The sequence below is a fragment of the Mobula birostris genome, chromosome 5 (assembly GCF_030028105.1).
Source record: "Mobula birostris isolate sMobBir1 chromosome 5, sMobBir1.hap1, whole genome shotgun sequence".
NCBI classification, from domain to species: Eukaryota; Metazoa; Chordata; class Chondrichthyes; order Myliobatiformes; family Myliobatidae; genus Mobula; species Mobula birostris.
The window spans coordinates 19,568,759-19,586,337 of NC_092374.1; the positions used below are offsets into that span (position 1 = coordinate 19,568,759).

The window sequence follows — 17,579 nt, forward strand, 5'->3', positions numbered from 1 at the left end:
TGGGTGGAGCTAGTTCAAATCCCAGGCGGTTACGTAATATACATAAAGCATCAGCAATAACTTGCAGCTAACCTCCGACAGATAGTTTTTGACCTGAAACAGGAACTGTTTCTTCCTCCACAGATGCTGTTCAGCCTGCTGAATGTTTACAGCACCTTGCCACTGGGTGCCAGTAGATTTATACTGTTGTACATTTAGCTAAATGTTGTATATGCATTTTATATCAACTTGTACATCTATAGAATATTTTTATTATCTATGAATATTATTGTGTTAATATTACTTTATGTGCTGTATGTTTTACATGTACTGTGTATTGCACCTTGACCCTACAGGAACGACGTTACGTTTAGCTGTATACAAGTGTATGGTTGCATGGCAATAAATTTTAACTTGAACCTGATTTACTTGCAGAACTTGCTGCTGGAAGATTCACTACAGAGAAGTACGCACACCCAGCAGATGGGGGGAAGAGAGGAGACATCAATTAATTACAGACAAAATTTCCCCGAAGGAACAGGTACACAAATTTATTTATTTTATTTATTAAATCGCAAGCATTTTCTTCCTACAGTCAAAAGAAAAAAAAAAGCCACTGTCAAGCTGTTGGCACATTCATGTACAAAAACAGATTAATTATACAGCCTGCTACGAAGCATTCTTTGTGAAAATACAAAGACTAGTACCAGAAAGCCAATAGCATTATTACTGAATACAAGACATCATATCTGAATCAAAGGACATTGATTAAATTGACACAACCTATAGATATCACACAAAAATAACCAAACACTACATTAAAATATTCTATGAGAGTCACAGCATAAACCTGCTAGCATAAGCACCATGATACTGTACACAATACAGTAAGACAGCCTAATGCTAAAATAAACGCTAACTCTCAAGAAGCTATCCCCATACCTAGAGTATAATCATGCCGCGATTAACAGCTACGTCAAAGTTCTTATCTAATACATAAAACGCTAAATTACCAAATGTTGCGTGACCGTTACAGTATAAAGCAGATCTCAGTTCCCTTAACTTCATTAGAAATGCACTTACATCAGGAAATAGCTCACCATAGTCCACAATAGGTCCAAGAGTTAGACCAAAAGAAAAAAAAAACAGACCAGGATTTTACATCCAAAGAACATCAATGGAGATTTTGTTCAGGCTAGGGGTTCAGGGAGACACCATACTGCAGTATCAATAGGCAATACAGAATAAAATTCAACACACCCATTTTGGTTCAGTATTGATGGAACGCTCTCAATGCCTCTCACAGTACAAAATTCACAGGTAGCTTTTTTTTACCATTTCTCCCTCTTATAAATATTTAACACCAACATTTGTCACTGGTGGCTTGAATATGTTCACAGCGAAAGGTTTTGTGCTGTTTCCCCAAATGTGACGGGGGAGAAATTTGACTTCGGTCACTTGCATTTAATGTGTACCAGCTGCCAGCTGAGCTTCACACGTTTAGTGACGGCAACTAAAGCTGAATTTCTCCTCTTAGATATTTTGCATGCGAAACTACTTTCACTCAGTGGAGACCAACTGATTAAACTCTCAAAAGCTTGGCGGTTTGGTCCGACACCGATATTTGGTGTCAGAACAGAAATGAAAGGTAGAATACCCGAAGTGTTATGTCCTGCCCCCAACCTCACCATCTTGTGTGAAGTGCTTGAGGAAGGTCCTCACAAAGTTAGTTAAAAAGTTCTAAACAAATGGAATGTGCAAGTGTGTCCTATAGTAGTAAGCTCCTATGAAACAGGTTTCACTTGCTTCCTTAGGGTCAGCTAAACACGCAAGTTTCCAGGCTCACCTTTTTTGACTCTTAATGGCCTATGCATGCTCCTCAAAAACTTTCATCCATCAGTTAAAAAAAAATTCAAAGCCTGATTTTGAGGGGCCATGGGCAGAAAACTTCCCAGAATCCTACGTGATCTGAATGGGTGATTGACATTGAGATGAATCCAATATGAAAATAATGGATTGATTCCTATATTAAGGACCTCTATACGTGTTGGCATTTGAACATGAAGTGTGAAACTCGTGTAGATGCTGCCCTCATGTACTTAGTGTGCTCAGCGTTGTCCACATCCCCACTTGATTACAACGTTCTGATTGCCTGATAGGAGAACATACAGACTAATCTGTCTGGGTTGGACACCATCTTGATTTTTATTTATCTTCTCAAAAATGTTGAATGTTTCTATTTCCAGAGGAGGAACAGATAGTAAACCACTGCACCAGAGAAATAAATAAAACACTTTCCAATTATCACCCTTGAAAAGGAACTGTACCCATTGCAATATAAATGTTTTAGTAGATTTTGATCATGCACTGAGAGTCACTCATTATCAATAAAGCAAATTAAATTGACATAAACCCAAGGATTAATGATTAATATTAAACTGTTTGATCAATGAGCGTATCTATAATTAGATAATATACAAAAACAATCAATATGAACATGATTATTAGGTTCAGAAATTTATCAATGTAGGCATATCTGAGAGATATCTTGTATTGGACGAACGTCTTGGAAAAATAGACTGGAAATAACCACAGATGATGAATAACATCATGCTGGTATCAAATTACTTTCCTTCACGCATCTGCAATAAATGGGAGATCATCTCCATTAAAGTAAGAAGTACTGATGTGAAATGAGTGTGCAGTGATATTTTCAACAGAGGTCACTCTGCTTGAATTTGGAGTGTTTACAGAAAAATTACAATATTAAAGTCTTCTTAAAAGAAAATAGAGCAAAAGATTACGAGACTTGATTGCATAAAACAAACTCAAATGCATGTGTGAGAGGTGAGGGCTGACCCTTTATCAAAAAACATGGCTTTTGCATTTTTGATCGCTGCTTTTTTAAAAAAAAAGAAACACATAGTTGAGTCGCATAGGAACTTACTGAACCAGTAACAAGGGTCGTAAGTCAATTGTTAAGCTTTAGTCAGACACAAAAGCAGTAACCGGTGTGAGCAAGGGGGCAGGGGCTCTTTATGTGTACGCATTTAGCCGCTCTTTGGAGCGGGTGGAGTGAATGTCATGCAATTCCTGTTCCTCCTTTGATTTGATGTCCTCGTACTTTTGCATTCTGCAGGCATCCTTCACATAGGCCCAGTTAGCAGAGAGCACCATTAAGTAATGAACCTGCAAGACAGGAGTGCAAGACCTTCAATGATCAGCTAACACAGCGGTCAATATACATGTTTAATAGTGTTGCGTACACACATGCACACATGCTCATGTCCCACTCCACCAGGTCCAGGAATAGCTACAACCATCAAGTTTTTGAACTAGCCTACACAACTTTCATCCTACCTTAGCAATAGAGCAGTACAATCATCTGGAATCAGAGAGCAATAGAACACCACAGCACAGAAAAAGGGCCTTCAGCCCATCTAGTCTGTGCTAAACCATTAACCTGCCTGCACCCAGATCATATCCCTCCATACTCCTCCAATCCATGCACCTATCCAAATTACTATTAAATGTTGAAATCAGCCCTGCATCCGCCACTTGTGCTGGCAGCTTGTTCCACACTCTCACCGCCCTGAGTAAAGAAGTTCCCCCTCATGTTCCCCTTAAACATTTCACCTTTCACCCTTACAAGACCTCTCTTTGTAGTCTCACCCAATCTCAGTGGAAAAAGCTGCTTGCATTCACTCGATTTGTAACCCTCATAATTTTGTATGCCTCTATCAAATCTCTCTTCAATCTTATATGTTTTAGCGAGTAAGTCCTACCCTCTTCAGCCTTTCCCGTAACTCAGGTCCTTGAGTCCTGGCAACATCCTTGTAAATTTTCTCTGCATTCTTTCAATCTTATTTACATTTTTCCTGTAGGTAGGTGACCAAACCTGCATGCAATTCTCCAAATTTGTCTTCACCAATGTCTTCAACAATTTCAAAGAACATCCCAACTCCTGTACTCAATTTCTTGCATTGCCATGAACTTGAGTGGTTTTTTTTTGCACTAAGGTCTTGCTTTTGCATTTTTCCTCTATCTCTCTTTTTTTTTTGTACCCATCACAAGAGCAACGCTCCCCACATCAGGAACATCTACAAGAGGCAGTGTCTCAAGAATGTGGCACTCTTTACTAAGGACCCTCACCATCTGAGACATGCCTTCTTCTCAGTACTACCATCGTGGAGGAAGTACAAGAGACTGAAGACCCCTATTCAATGATTTAATAACAGATTCATTCCCTCCAGCATCAGGTTTCTGAATGGTCCATGAACCTATGAACACTACCTCACTATTCCTTTTGTTTTGCACTATTCATTTACTTTGTAATTTATAGTCATTTTATGTCTTTGCACTGTACTGATGCCGCAAAACAACACATTTCTCATCATGTGATAATAACTCTAATTCTGACTCTCTGCAGCTTATTGTGATTGGTGATTTTCTTGAGCTGGTGAAGTAAGCCAAACCTGGACTCATATTTATCTCTTCCGCTCTCTTTCCTCCAGCTCCTCCTGCTCTAGTTTCTGCTCAATATTTTTTGCTTATTGTTGACTTCCTGGGGTCAGTCAGGAAGACCCTCAAAGCAAGCATGGCATGACTCACACATCCAACTGTAGACAGGTATCAAGATTCAAAGTTTAAAGTTCAAAGTAAATTTATTATCAAAGTATATTCATCTTACCATAGCAATACACACAGCTGAGCATCCATGGAAATGAATAAACAGTTGACATTTCAGGCTGAGACTCTTCTTCAGGACTCAATTTCTTCAGGTCATCATATAGCACTCTAAAATTACCCTGAGATTAAACACCTTGGTAGTTTTCTTCTAACCTAGAATATTTAATTTGGGCACCTAGCTAATTTCTGACAACAAACAGTTAATTCAAAGATCTGTGCAGCACAATCCAGAACACTTGATCAATTCTGCTCCACCCTGCCAAGATCCGCCCTATCAATAATGCCTGTGAGAATTTCAGGCTGTGCCTTTCCGGCTGACGAAGACATCGGCAAAGTCAGCACAAACAAGTCTCAGTGTGTACGGATGTGTGTGAGAGGCCACTGACCTCTTCACAAACTGCAATCTCCTGGCAGATCCTAATGCCTCTGCAATCTTTATTGATTATATACTAAAACATTCTTATCTGCAGTGGAAGCATTTCTGCCACTCGTCACTGGAACAAGATCTCAACGGGAATCCTGAAAGAATACTGCACATGACCATAGATGCCATTTTTCAGATTCTCACTGATCCCTCACTGAAGCTATGGCACTTGAGTGGGAAATCAAGAAAAAAAAAATTTGTTTCAGTTTTCTGACATTCCTTTGTTGTACATGCTGAGCAAAAGTCTTATGGGTACTTCATGTGCATAAATCATTTGGGTATCTCCAAACTGATGGCATGAATATTGATTTCTCCTTTTGGTAAACAAATTTCCCCTCTCCCCCACTCCTCTATTCCCCACTCTGATATTTCACTTCCTCTCACCTATTACTTCCCCCTGGGTCCCCTCCTTCTTCCCTTTCTCCTATTGCCCACTCTCCTCTCCTCTCAGATTCTTTCTTCTCCAGCCCCTTGACCTTTCCCGCTCACATGGCTTCACCTATCACCTTCCAGTTAGTTTCCTAACCCTCCCCCCACCTTTTTTTATTTTGATTTCCTCCCTGTTCCTTCTCAATCCTGAAGAAGGGACTTGGCCCAAAGCATTGACTGTTTACTCTTCTCCATCGATGCTGCCTGACCTGCTGAGCTCCTCCAGTGACCCGCGTGTGTTGCATAAATCTTATTTTTATATTCTGTTTCACGTGGGAGGACAGTCCACTGAATAGGATTCAGGTTCAATATTAGTTCTTTATATCTGCTGCTGTCACCATAGCAACTGGAATTGGCATGCTCGTATTGCACTATACCAAATGGGAAAAAAATGGGGAGAAAAGAGTTGAATGCAAACCTATTTTCTGAGAAACAGACTGTGTAAGGGAATCATAAATACAGCAGAACTTATATGTATATGTCATAAATATAATTCAAACTCATATAGCTGCAGGTTTTAAGCCAGTGCTTTTGGGACATATGCCACATAGGGTATGGGGTAATATGTTGTGTGTACTGTATATCATCTGACTATCATAGTATCTTAAGTGTTATATAACACAGAAACAGGCCCATTGGCTCACCAAGTCCACACCAACCAGCCATTTATACTACTCCTACATTAATCACCAAGCAACAAACAGCCTGCTGGAGGACCTCTTCAGTGAGGCAGAATAATAGTTTGGCATGGACTAAACGGGTTGAAGGGTCTGTTTCAGTGCAATAGTGCTCTATGACCTCAGCAGGTCGAGCAGCATCTGTCGGGGGGTGGGGGTTGGTGCAGGGTAGGAAATGTTTACTTTTCAGCTCAAAACCCTGTGTCCGGCCTGAGGTGGGAGACAGCGTAAAGAAGGAGATGAGGAGCAGTCAGGTAGAGGTTGGAGGAGATTAGGGACTGGGAGGGGGGAGGAGGTGTCGAAGGATGAGAGGCAAATAGAGCCAGGTAAGGGAGGGGAGAAGTAGAGCTGGGAGACCAGAAAGATGGAGACAGGCAAAAGAATGGAGAAAATGAAGCCAAGAGTCGATGGGGAGGGTGAAGGGAGAGATAGTTGCTAGAAGGAAATAAGCAGTAACACAAAGGGCTACCAGTGCTGGAATCCAATAAGTGAAGACTGTGTTAATGGGAACCATTAGGGAGAGGCCAATGGCAGAATAAACCAGGATCAGATTGGTGAGGGAGGAGAGACAATAGGTGACGTATGTGCTAGCAAAGGGGTGGAACCAGACCGTGAGGAGAAAGGAGACATATGAGGGGTGGAGATTGAAAGGGGACAAAAACAGGAAGAATGGAGGAGGACTGAAAGAAGGGGGAGAGGGAGAGGGGGAGAGAGAGAGAGAGAGAGAGAGAGAGAGAGAGAGAGAGAGAGAGAGAGAGAGAGAGAGAGAGAGAGGGAAAGAGAGAGAGAGAGAGAGAGAGAGATTATGCAAAATGAATGGAAGATCAAAAGAATCATTTGTGACTATATGAAACAATACATCAGAAACCTAAAATCATGTGTGTGTAAATCAGAATGAAGCAAACCACTTATACATAGTAGTTTAATACAAGTTCAAGTTTAGTTATCATTCAACCATCATGAATACCCATGTGAACAGGCAAATGAAACAGCAGTACTCCAGGGCCAAGTTGCAAAACACAGTACTGCAGTCCTGATGAAGGGTCTAGGCCTGAAACATCGACTGTTTATTCCTTCCGTAGATGATTTTTGGCCTGCTGAGTTACTGCAGCATTTTCTTTGTGTTGCTTGGATTTCTGGCATCTGCAGTTTTTCATCTGTTCGTGATCAACTGTATTGCACAGCAGGTATAAGAAAGTAAAATGCCGTCATACTCGAAATAAGTATAGTCTAAATCCCTGAATCCATGAATGTTGCAGCAGTCTGCTGCCGAACACAATGCATCTTCTCTTCTGCTGAGCGAACACTGGAGAGCTGCATCAACTCCAGCGTGCTTGCTGCACCACACTGTCTTTGGCACCCTGCTGGAGCGCACTAACTCTGACCCCTCTCCTCCAAGCAGCTGCAGACAGATGACACTGGTTTGAGGCTCAGTGCCTCGCCTTGACCGAGGCCACGCAGCTCCCCCGCTGTCTGCCCCTGCTGTTTGCCAATAAAAGAGTGAATCGGACTTACAGTATTCCACATTACACATTACCAATGTCCAACAGGGTCTTGCAGTCACAATAGAAGCTAGTAAGACAATCACTTGCTGTTAGACTGCACACCACCTGCATGCACCAATGCCTCTCTGACACAGGCAACAGCAAGATCTGCATCACATCCAGCTCCTTCAGTTTCCCTGCCAATGAGTAACTCACTGATGGGGGTGGACCTGCAGTACTTTAAGTTCTTAATGTCCAGCAGACTCTTGTGATTGTAACAAATATGTTTCAAAAAGACAATAACACCTTTGATTGGCCCTGTAGAAGCTAATGTGTCTGAGCGTGCCGATATCCTACCACAAGTTCTTTCAGCTAGAATCACTTCCATAATGCACCTGCACTGACAATATAAGGGACAGTTCTACGTACTGTTATTCAAGGAGAATGTAGTGACCATTGAAAGGGCCAATATTATAACAAAAAAATGTGTTTAAAGGATGAGAGGGATTGGTTCAGGGATACGAATCATGTAAATTAAGCCAAAAAATTGGTAAGAGCAGGATCAAAGGCCTCAGTTTTAAGATTCACAGGCGAACAATTAATGTCAAAAGCAAAATATTGCAGGTGCTGGAAATCCAGAATAAAAGTTGTACTACCAGAAAATGCGCAGCAGGTCAGGCAACATACGTAGATGGAGATGAGAAAAGCAGAATAAGATTTCTGGTTCTGAAGAAAGATCATTAGCCTGCTATATCAACCCTGTTTCTCTCCTCACAGATACTGTCTGACTTGGTGAGCATTTCCATCTCAACAACATTTAAAAGTCACTAACAATAGCTATCAATAGCATTGCGGAGGAGAATGGGATAGAGATGAATGATAAATCAGCCATGATCAAATGGCAGAATAGTTACAGTGCATTGAATGGCCTAATTCTGCTCCTATGTCTTACGGTCTTCCAGTAGGGTTTCGGAATTGGAGCCCTTAGGCCTTCTCAAGACCCAAGTGGCAGGATACCACCCAGGTGCAGAAAGTTATGCCTTCCAGTCCTCTGTATTTAGAAAAGATGAGCACAATGTCTCAATGAATCTGGCCAGCAGCTGGATCCAGGTAATCTGATCCATTAACTTTGCTTCATTCTCCATGGATGACACTGGACTTAGGTTTTTCTGATATTGTTTGTTACTTTCTTTTCTCAGATCAGCCTCATGAAGGTACATCTTCCAGTCCAGAGGAAGGGTGTCGATCCGAAATGCTGACTATTTCCTTCCACGGGTGCTGCCTGACCTGTTGCGTTACTCCAGCATTTTGGGGGTTGTTCCAGTTTACCAGCATCTGCTGTCTGTCTAGTGCCTGCAACTTCAGTAGTCCAAGTGGGTGATGGGAATGGTCCTGGCAACTGGGGAAGGGTATTTGCAGAGAAAGGTCAAGATCAATACAAGATCATTCAGGCTCAACTATAGTGGAGGCCAATTCTACCAGCCCAGCCCTTGCAGCTAATATGGCAGAAAGAAGCCCACTAATATTAGAAATCATATGAGTAATTACTTAATGTGTCACTCACTCTGTGCTACCAAGTTATTTTTAACCTAGTGGCTTTGCCTGTTCTGTGAGCGTTTCCAAAACAGATTGTGTAGTCCTGTGGCGTTAAGTTGGATGAAGTTCACTCAAGCATTCATCCTTAGTTACAGCTTATTAAGGTGGCTTTTCATTCAATTGGCCAGGCTGGGTTGATTTAAAGGTGCCCTTAACCTGGTTAGTCTGAGAGTGTTTGCAGGATTTGCTCATTTCCAGCACCATGCACAAGGATAACCTTCCTCACTGCAGATTTATATGCTACAGCCAAAAGGCTTGTTTCGTTTTTTGTGAAAGCAGACAGATAACAAGGTCAGATGTCTAAATTAAGGAGCCAGAAGCAATACTTGTTATTGAGCACTTCTCTGGATTATTTTAAAAGCAGTGAAAAATCTCGGAAATTAATTTATTGGTCATGTTCTTGCTAAGTGACAATGCTTTTATCTTAGAGGAACAAGGAATAATTCTCATCCTTATTAACTGATTATGGCCTGGAAACTCCTCAGTGCCTGTGAGAGGTGTGATTACAGAAGGTGCACGGCAGGGCCTTGGCTATTTTAGAATATAGATCCATACAACACAGAGGCTCTTCAGTCCATGATGTTATGCTAGCCTTTTAATCTACTCCAAGATCAACCTAATGCTTTACTCCCACATAACTCTCCAGATTTTCTGGAGCATGTGCAATGTCACTTGAGCCTGACAATTTTATAGGATACCTTTTAACACTGGAATGTGCTTTATCTCTCTGGTGAGTTAGTTTTAGTCCAAGACAACCATGCCTGCTTTGTTTCTTTGCTCTTTCTCTCTTTCTCTTACAGTAGAACAGGGGTTCCCAAAAATTTTTTTATGCCACGGACCCCTCCCATTACTGAGGGACCATGGACCCTAGGTTGGGAATCCCTGCAGCAGAGTGAGTTGGTTGCCATTTTTAAAAAATTTATTGTTACGAACATCTAATAAAACAGCTGTAGTTACAAGATTTATGCCTCATTCTTGACTTCCAAAGAACCACTGGGTCCAAATAAGCAGACCCACAGGGGACAGAGCTGAGATGGGTTCCCAGCAATGGACTGGGTCCTGCTCTAGGAGGTCCTCTAAGTCAAGCAGAAGCAGGTTCTTCAGGCAACCTGTGGCCTCCTTCATCAGGAGTGACCTGTTGAAAACTCAGAGTGGAGTCCACGCATTCATTCTATATCGTTGGATGTCTTGGTAAGTGACCTGTGACCTCTGTTCATTTTGTGATGGACACATGAGGAAACTCAGGAAAAAAATCCTTTCCTTTACGATCATTAACATAGAATAGAATCAGGTTTAATATCATTGGCTATCTTGTTTGCAGCAGCAGTACAGTGCCCAATAGTAGAGCGATACAATTTAAAACAATAATCAGATGCATTTAGGTAGAGCCTTTAATACTGTAGAGCTAAAAGCACATGGAGAGGAAAAAATGGCACCTTGCACCAGAGGGAATATGGGAATAGGTGAGGAAAAGATTGGTTACGGAGGTAGTTTCAAGGAGCACCTTAAAGGAAGAAACAGAGATGGTCGGGTTCATCAAAGGAATTCCAGGGTTCAGGGATGTGTAGCTACTCGTGGAATGATGAAAAGTTAGGAGCACAAAGCAATCTTTTGGAGGAACTCAGATGGTCAGGCAGCATCTGTGGAGGCAGACAGATAGTTAACGATTCATGTTGAGAACTGCATCAGAATCTTGAGCTGAACTGTCTCCCATTCCTCTGCCTTCACAGTTGCTGTCTAACCTGCTGAGTTCCTCCAGTACTGTGTTGCTTTTCTCCAGATTCCAGTACCTGCATTTTCTTGAGTCTCCTGATTTTTTAAAAAAAGGCTAGAAATGGGGGAGAAGCAGGAAACTATGAGGGTTGTAAGGCTAGGAGATGTGGTGCAGAGATCTGAATGGGCTTAGTGCTTTTGCTTTCTCCCCTTTCTTCTCAAAATGAAATCTCTCCCCTTATCCTTTATATGGAACATAGAACATAGAATGTTACTGCACAGTATAGACCCTTTGGCCCATGGTGCTGTGTCGACCTCTTAACCTTCTCTAAGATCAATTTAACCTTTCCCTCTGACATCGCCCTCCATTTTTTTAATCATCCATGTGCCTATGTAAGGATTTCTTGGGCTTTTATCTGCCTTTATCACCACCCCTGGCAGGGCATTCCACATACCCAGCATTCTCTGTGTTAAAAAAAAACTTACCACTGACTTCCCCGCTATACTTTCCTCCACATCTTAAAATTGCTCCCACCTCCTTGGAATAATGTCTCTAGCTATCTATTCTATCTATGCCTCTTATCATCTTGTACATTTCCATCAAGTCACCTCTCATCCTCCTTTTTTCCATATAGAAAAGCCCGAGCTCACTCAACCTATCCTCATTAGACGGTAGACAACATAAAAGATCCAGAGCATCTGGGACACGTCCACTTCTTATTTCCACCATCAAGGAGCAGGAACAGAAGTCTGAAGGCCCACACACTCAATGTTTCCGAAACAGTCCATGAATTTAGGGATGGTTCCAAGAACCCATGAATTTGACTTGTTAGTCCCTTTATTTGTTCGATTTTTTTTTTTGTAATTTAAAGGAATTTTATGACTTTGCTCTGTACTGCTGCCACAAAATTTAAAAAATCAAGTCTTTTATGTCAGTGATAGTGAATGGATTGTTATCGCAAGGGCCCAATGCTCAGATGTGTATCCCAGGACGGAGAGCTCGTGGTGAGGGAATGAGAATGTGCCATACTTAAGCAAAGCAGCATGAAGCATCGAAAGCCTGTGTATGCCTGCTGAGATGGATCAAGAGTTGCAGATACTTGGATCAGGGCCTGAGACAGCCTGCACACACAGTGTGATGCCAACTCCAACCCCGTGGTGTGAGTGCCATCTTGCCGAGCCCTGACCATCTGCCAGAAAACAAGGGCACACTTCTGGACAAATGGCTGGAGGCAGTGGCACGACTGACTGACCATCACCCGCCGGTCTTCGGCACCTGATGACCTGCGGAGACACGGTACCTTAATGAGAAACACCTTCTGTTGAACTGCCATTGCAAATGAGCCGAAGCAATTGAACGGGCTGGAATGCAATGAGCATCCTGTTCCCAATTCCTGCTCCCCTCTAGTCTCTACCACTTAATTACCATTTTTAGTTCAAGAGGGGGCAATGAAGGTGCTTAAACCAGCATGAAGATAAACCACAGGGATAGGCCCTTGGGTCAATGATGTCTGTGCCAAAAATGATGCCAAATTAAATGAAATCCCTTCTCTGTGCATATGATCCTCCATTCCCTGCAAATTAACATGACTACCTAATAACCTCTTAAACACTGTCACATCTACCTCCACCACCTTCTCTGGCAGCTCAAACCAGGCACCAAACACTCTCTGTTCAAAAGACTCACTCCCCACATCTCCAAGAAAAGCTTCTATCCTGTTGTTGTCAGTCTCTTCAATGGACATCTTGTACAATAAGGTGGATTCTTAACCTAACAATCTACCTTGTGTAAGGGCTTTCTTCTTTTAAGTTATTGCTAAGGCTAATAAAATGGCTTCTTTGTTATGTTTAAAATAAAATGGCTTCTCTCTGATGTTAACTGCTGAGACAGTGGTTCTCTCTCTAGCAGCTTGTATGGGTTATAATTACTGATAACGAGAAATTGTATTCATTTGCTAACCAATAGGGATAGACGTTATTCTTTCTTGTGTATCTGTAAGCTGTTGTTCTCACGGGCTTTGGGCAGAAGGAGGATGGGGACAGAGAGAGGAGACGCGATGCTGTAAGCTGGGGGACGGAACGGACCCCGAGCGGGAGTCATGGCCCAGAGTCTTTGACGAGGAGAGGAGACACAGACAGACTCGAGTAGAGCCTTTGGTCAATCACCAAGGGTGGTCCCATTCATGGGTCGGCAGAGTTCAGAGGACATCGACTGGAGGAAGGGGGATCCGGTTCTGTAAGAGCTCCAATGACGTGTGCACAAACTGGTTAATAATAATGGCACCTTTTTCTTTTTTTCAAAACAGGATTAAATAGCACGGTGGGTTTTGCACCCCAGTCTTTTTGTGACAGCTCTTAGAAAGTCGCATCCAATGAAATCTTATCCAAATTCCAAGTGTGCTAGACAGCAGTGTAATAATCTATGAAGTCTGGAGTGGGAGGAGCTAAAGATGGTGCCAGAGGATTTTGCGGATTGAGGTGACTTCTTCCAGTTCATCCATGAAACGGCCTAAATCTCCTGCTCTCACATCTGTTTCTTTCATTTTCAAGGTGGCTGAGGTTCATGATCTACGGCTGCACTCAAACTACATTCTTCACAGACGGGGATGGGGATCTCGCTCTTTGGAACTCACTGAGCGGCCTGCAGTTCGAGATCTCCAGGAGCGGCTTGGAAGGTATGCGCCTTCAGGGTGCAGCCCTGTGGTCGACCCGATATCTTGCCAGTGTCGCGGACTGTAGTGCTGCAGGAGATTGAAACATCGAGACAATGGGCGCAGTTGTCGGAGGGTTCTGTACTCGAGCGATCTCTCTCTCAATGGTGAGTAAGAGTCTGCTGTCTCCGAGTCCGAGGAGCTCAAATAAGCAACGCTGCAGATTGTAGCATCGAAACAGTGAGGTCTTCCCTCGCCTCTCACTGTGGCAAGAGCTATCACTCTCTTCTTTGCTAGTGATGTTGAAGTGTTGGGATGGACAGCAGTTTTTGATGGACTCTCTCGATCATGGTCTCTGGTAGCTTGCTATTGTTTGCATGGTGGTTGGGGGTGGCTGAAGCTTTTGATGAAGTGAGAGGCGGAGTTAGGATGCTTTTGCTGTTGCATGTGTGTGAGAGGGGTCCTTGGGGTTCTAACGTTTTTCTATCATTCATTCTTTGGGTTTTTTTCTTTCTGTTTCATGGATGTCTGTGAAGAGTAAGGATTTCAGGCTGTATACTATATACATTGCTGGAATCCTGAGCTACAAACAATCTGCTGGAGGAACTCAGAGGACCAAGCTGCATTTGTGCGGCTTGGAGGGAAAGAATGGCTGATGGTTCGGTCAAAACACTGTTCAAGAACTGAAAGTAGGAGAGGAAAGAGCCCGTGAAAGGAGAGGAGGAATGGTAAAGCAAGGGCCAGCAGCGATGGGTGGTTAGAAGAAGGGTGGAAGACAATGGGCAGATGGAGCCAGGTAGGGGAGGGGAGGGGAGAGGTGAAGATGGAAGACAGAGGCAGGTGGCTGATAGATGAAGGCAAGCAAGAAAAAAGACAGATGAATCCAAGTCGGTGAAGGTGGAAGCAGCTGGGAAGGCGATAAGCAGGAACACAAACGCTGCAGTGTTGAAATCCAATGAGGAAGGTGGTACTGGAATCCATTAAGGGAGAGGAAGGCAGATGCTGTCATGTGGCAGGGAGAAGGGTCCTGTGGATAAAATGTATGGAAAGTAGGTTGATAGAATCAGAAGGGGATAAGGATGAAAATGTGTGATGGTGGGGGGGGGGGGGGGAAGGTGGAAGCTGAAGGGATGGTATAGAAAAACAGGCAACAATGGGAGGACCAGATGTGGATCAAAAGGACAGAGACAGTTGAAGGGTTGACGATAGGGAGCACATTGGCCAAACCAATATTTGTACCACTGGATTGTATGCTACCCAAGGAATATGAGGCATTGTTCCTCCCATTTGAATCATGGCTCATCCTCGTAATTGAAGAAGCTGATGGGGATTTCAGTGTTAAAGTGGGAAGAAGAGCTGAAATGTAATGCAACCAAGAACTCAGGATGGGCATTTAGGACAGAACACAGGTCCCAACTCTGCAAATCCATTGCTTGATCTGTGATTGGTGCTGCCAGTATTGCCACATCATGAGCACTGGATGCTGTAGACGAGGTTGGAAGAGGTGCACATGAATCTATACCTCACCTGGATGGGCTACTCAGAACGCTGGATTATAGAGAGGCAGAAGATTCAGAGGCAGATGTAGAACTTCTTGTGGTAGTGAGGGTTGGATGTCGAGAGGAATGAGCAGACTATACCCTATGGTTGTATACACTCAAGCTCAAGTTGTGTATAACTATGATTAGATACCACAGACGGTCATCTTCAGTTGTAACTATATCCATTGAGTACTTGGCCCAGACATGTCTATGTACTATTACCTTTGCCCTTCTGATATTTCAGCATAGGTCATGTAACTGAAACAGTCACAGATCACAGAATACACATTTCCTCACTTATGGACATAAAATGGAGGTCTTGGATACAATCTACAACCACCCACAAAAATAAACAAGGATACCTTCTTGAGATCAGCAATGAGATGTCAATTAAAAGTTCTGCACAATATGCAATTCTGCATAACGTTGCACTATCAACATTCTGCACACTTTGAACCTTTTTCAACACCTCAAACCTGCTGATCAAGATAATGGATGCTTCTTCACTGACCGTAACCTCACCTCAGAATTGCACAGTGTAATCCTGTCTCTGTTGAGAGTACCACACATTAGAGTCACACAGGGTCACAAAACATCAAAATAGACCCTTTGGCTCTAGTGGTCTATACTGACCAAGATTCCCATTTACGCCAGTTTCATTTGCCTGCTATCATCATCATCAGGTGCCATGCCCAGTTTAAACTTTGACGGCCATGGCCCACACACTCCTGTTTCGGATCAAGTGGATCCATTCATTGGTATTCATTTCCAGTTCTCTGGCTGCTGTCTCCATCATCATTTGTCTTTGCCTTCCTCTTGCTTTCTTCCCTTCAATCTTTCCCATAATTACCGTGCATTCTAACTCCTCTTTTCTAATCACATGTCCAATGAGGTCACATTGCCTTTTCATGATCTCATACATTATTTCTCTTTTTGTGCTTGCTCTGTTCATGACATCTTCATTAGATACTCATTTTGTCCATGATATTCTTTGCATCCTCTTCAAAAACCCCATCTCTGCTGCTTCAATTCATTTCCTCATGTTACTAGGTATTGTCCAACATTCTGAGCCATATAACATAACTGGATAAACGTAACATTTCAATGCTCTGAGGCGGGTTGTCATGCCTAGTTTAGTATTGGCCAGTATACTCTTCATTCTCGTAAAGGTGTCTTTTGCCATCCCTATTCTTCTTTTGATGTCAATGTCGCACCTGCCATCTAATGTCACCCAGCTTCCTAAGTAGCAAAAGTTCTGTACTTGTTTTATGTCTTCCCTGTTTATTCTCAGCCTGAAGATAGGATTCTCTTTCTTTTTGGATATCATCATACATACTGACTTTTTGCAATTGATAGATAGACCCATATTTGCACTTTCTTCAAAAACTATATCAATTAAGTTTTGTAGTTTCTTCCTCCGTACTTGCAATTTACACAGTGTCATCTGCAAATCTAAAATTATTGATGTTTTCACTGCCAAAATAAAAGATGTCTTTTATTTTTTGTAATATTGTTTCACTGTACACACTAAACAAATCAGGGGAGAAAACACACCCTTGTCTAACGCCTCTCTTGATTTTCGTAAACTGACTCACTTCTCCATCTATTCTTACAGTGGCAGTTTGTTCCCAGTACAGATTTCTGATTAGGCGGAGGTCTTTTGAATCTAGATCTAGAGTTTCCTGTAATATTTTGAATAACTTATTGTGCTTCACTTTATCAAATGCTTTTGTGTAGTCTATAAAACAAACAAACAAATCTTTTTGCACTTGAATAGCTCATTCTGATAGTATTCTTAACATTAATATTGCGTTTCTTGTATCTTTGTCTTTCACAAAACCACATTGTTTTTTTACCTATTTCATTTGCTTGTGGTTGGCCCATATCACTCCAAACTAATTTTCTACCCATGTACCTGTCTACTACCTTCTAAATGTTGTTAATGTAGCTGCCTCAACTACTTCCACTGGCATCTCTTTCCAGATATGGACCACTCTCTTGGTGAAAAAGTTATCCCTCATGTTCTGATTAAGTCTCTTTCCTCTCACCTTAAAGCTATGCCGTCTGTTTCTTGATTCCCCAACCCTGGGTGAAAAAAGAGACTATTTACCCTATCTTTGGACATTATAATTTTATACACCTCTATAAAAGCATCTCTTTTTCTCCTATACATCATCGTAAAAGGTCCAAACCTTCTCAACCTCTCTCCCTAACTCAGACCCTCTAGTTCCAGAACCATCCTTGTACTCTTTTCACTCCTTTGCACTCTTTTCAGCTTAATGGCATCTTTCCTGCAGCAGGGTAACCAAAATTGAACAAGATATTCTAAAGGCAACTTTAATGCCAATGACACACTTATTTTAGTGTCATTTGCAAACTTATCAACTGGACCTTGT

At 42.2% G+C, this 17,579-nt stretch overlaps 1 protein-coding gene across 2 annotated transcripts in view; it reads right to left on the reverse strand.

Moving 5' to 3' along the window:
- Positions 1-521: 521 nt before the first annotated feature.
- LOC140197193 (proteolipid protein DM beta) overlaps positions 522-17,579 on the reverse strand; it is a 271,447-nt gene continuing 254,389 nt past the window's right edge. The window contains exons 7-8 of one of the 2 annotated variants that reach the window (XM_072257118.1): positions 3,104-3,168; positions 522-2,621 (exon numbers count right to left, since the gene is read on the reverse strand). In XM_072257118.1, the coding sequence (XP_072113219.1) occupies positions 2,588-2,621; positions 3,104-3,168 (99 nt within the window). In that variant the 3' untranslated portion in view covers positions 522-2,587. Of the gene's footprint in view, positions 3,169-17,579 lie in introns of both variants that reach the window. The other variant, XM_072257116.1, reaches the window with a different exon arrangement.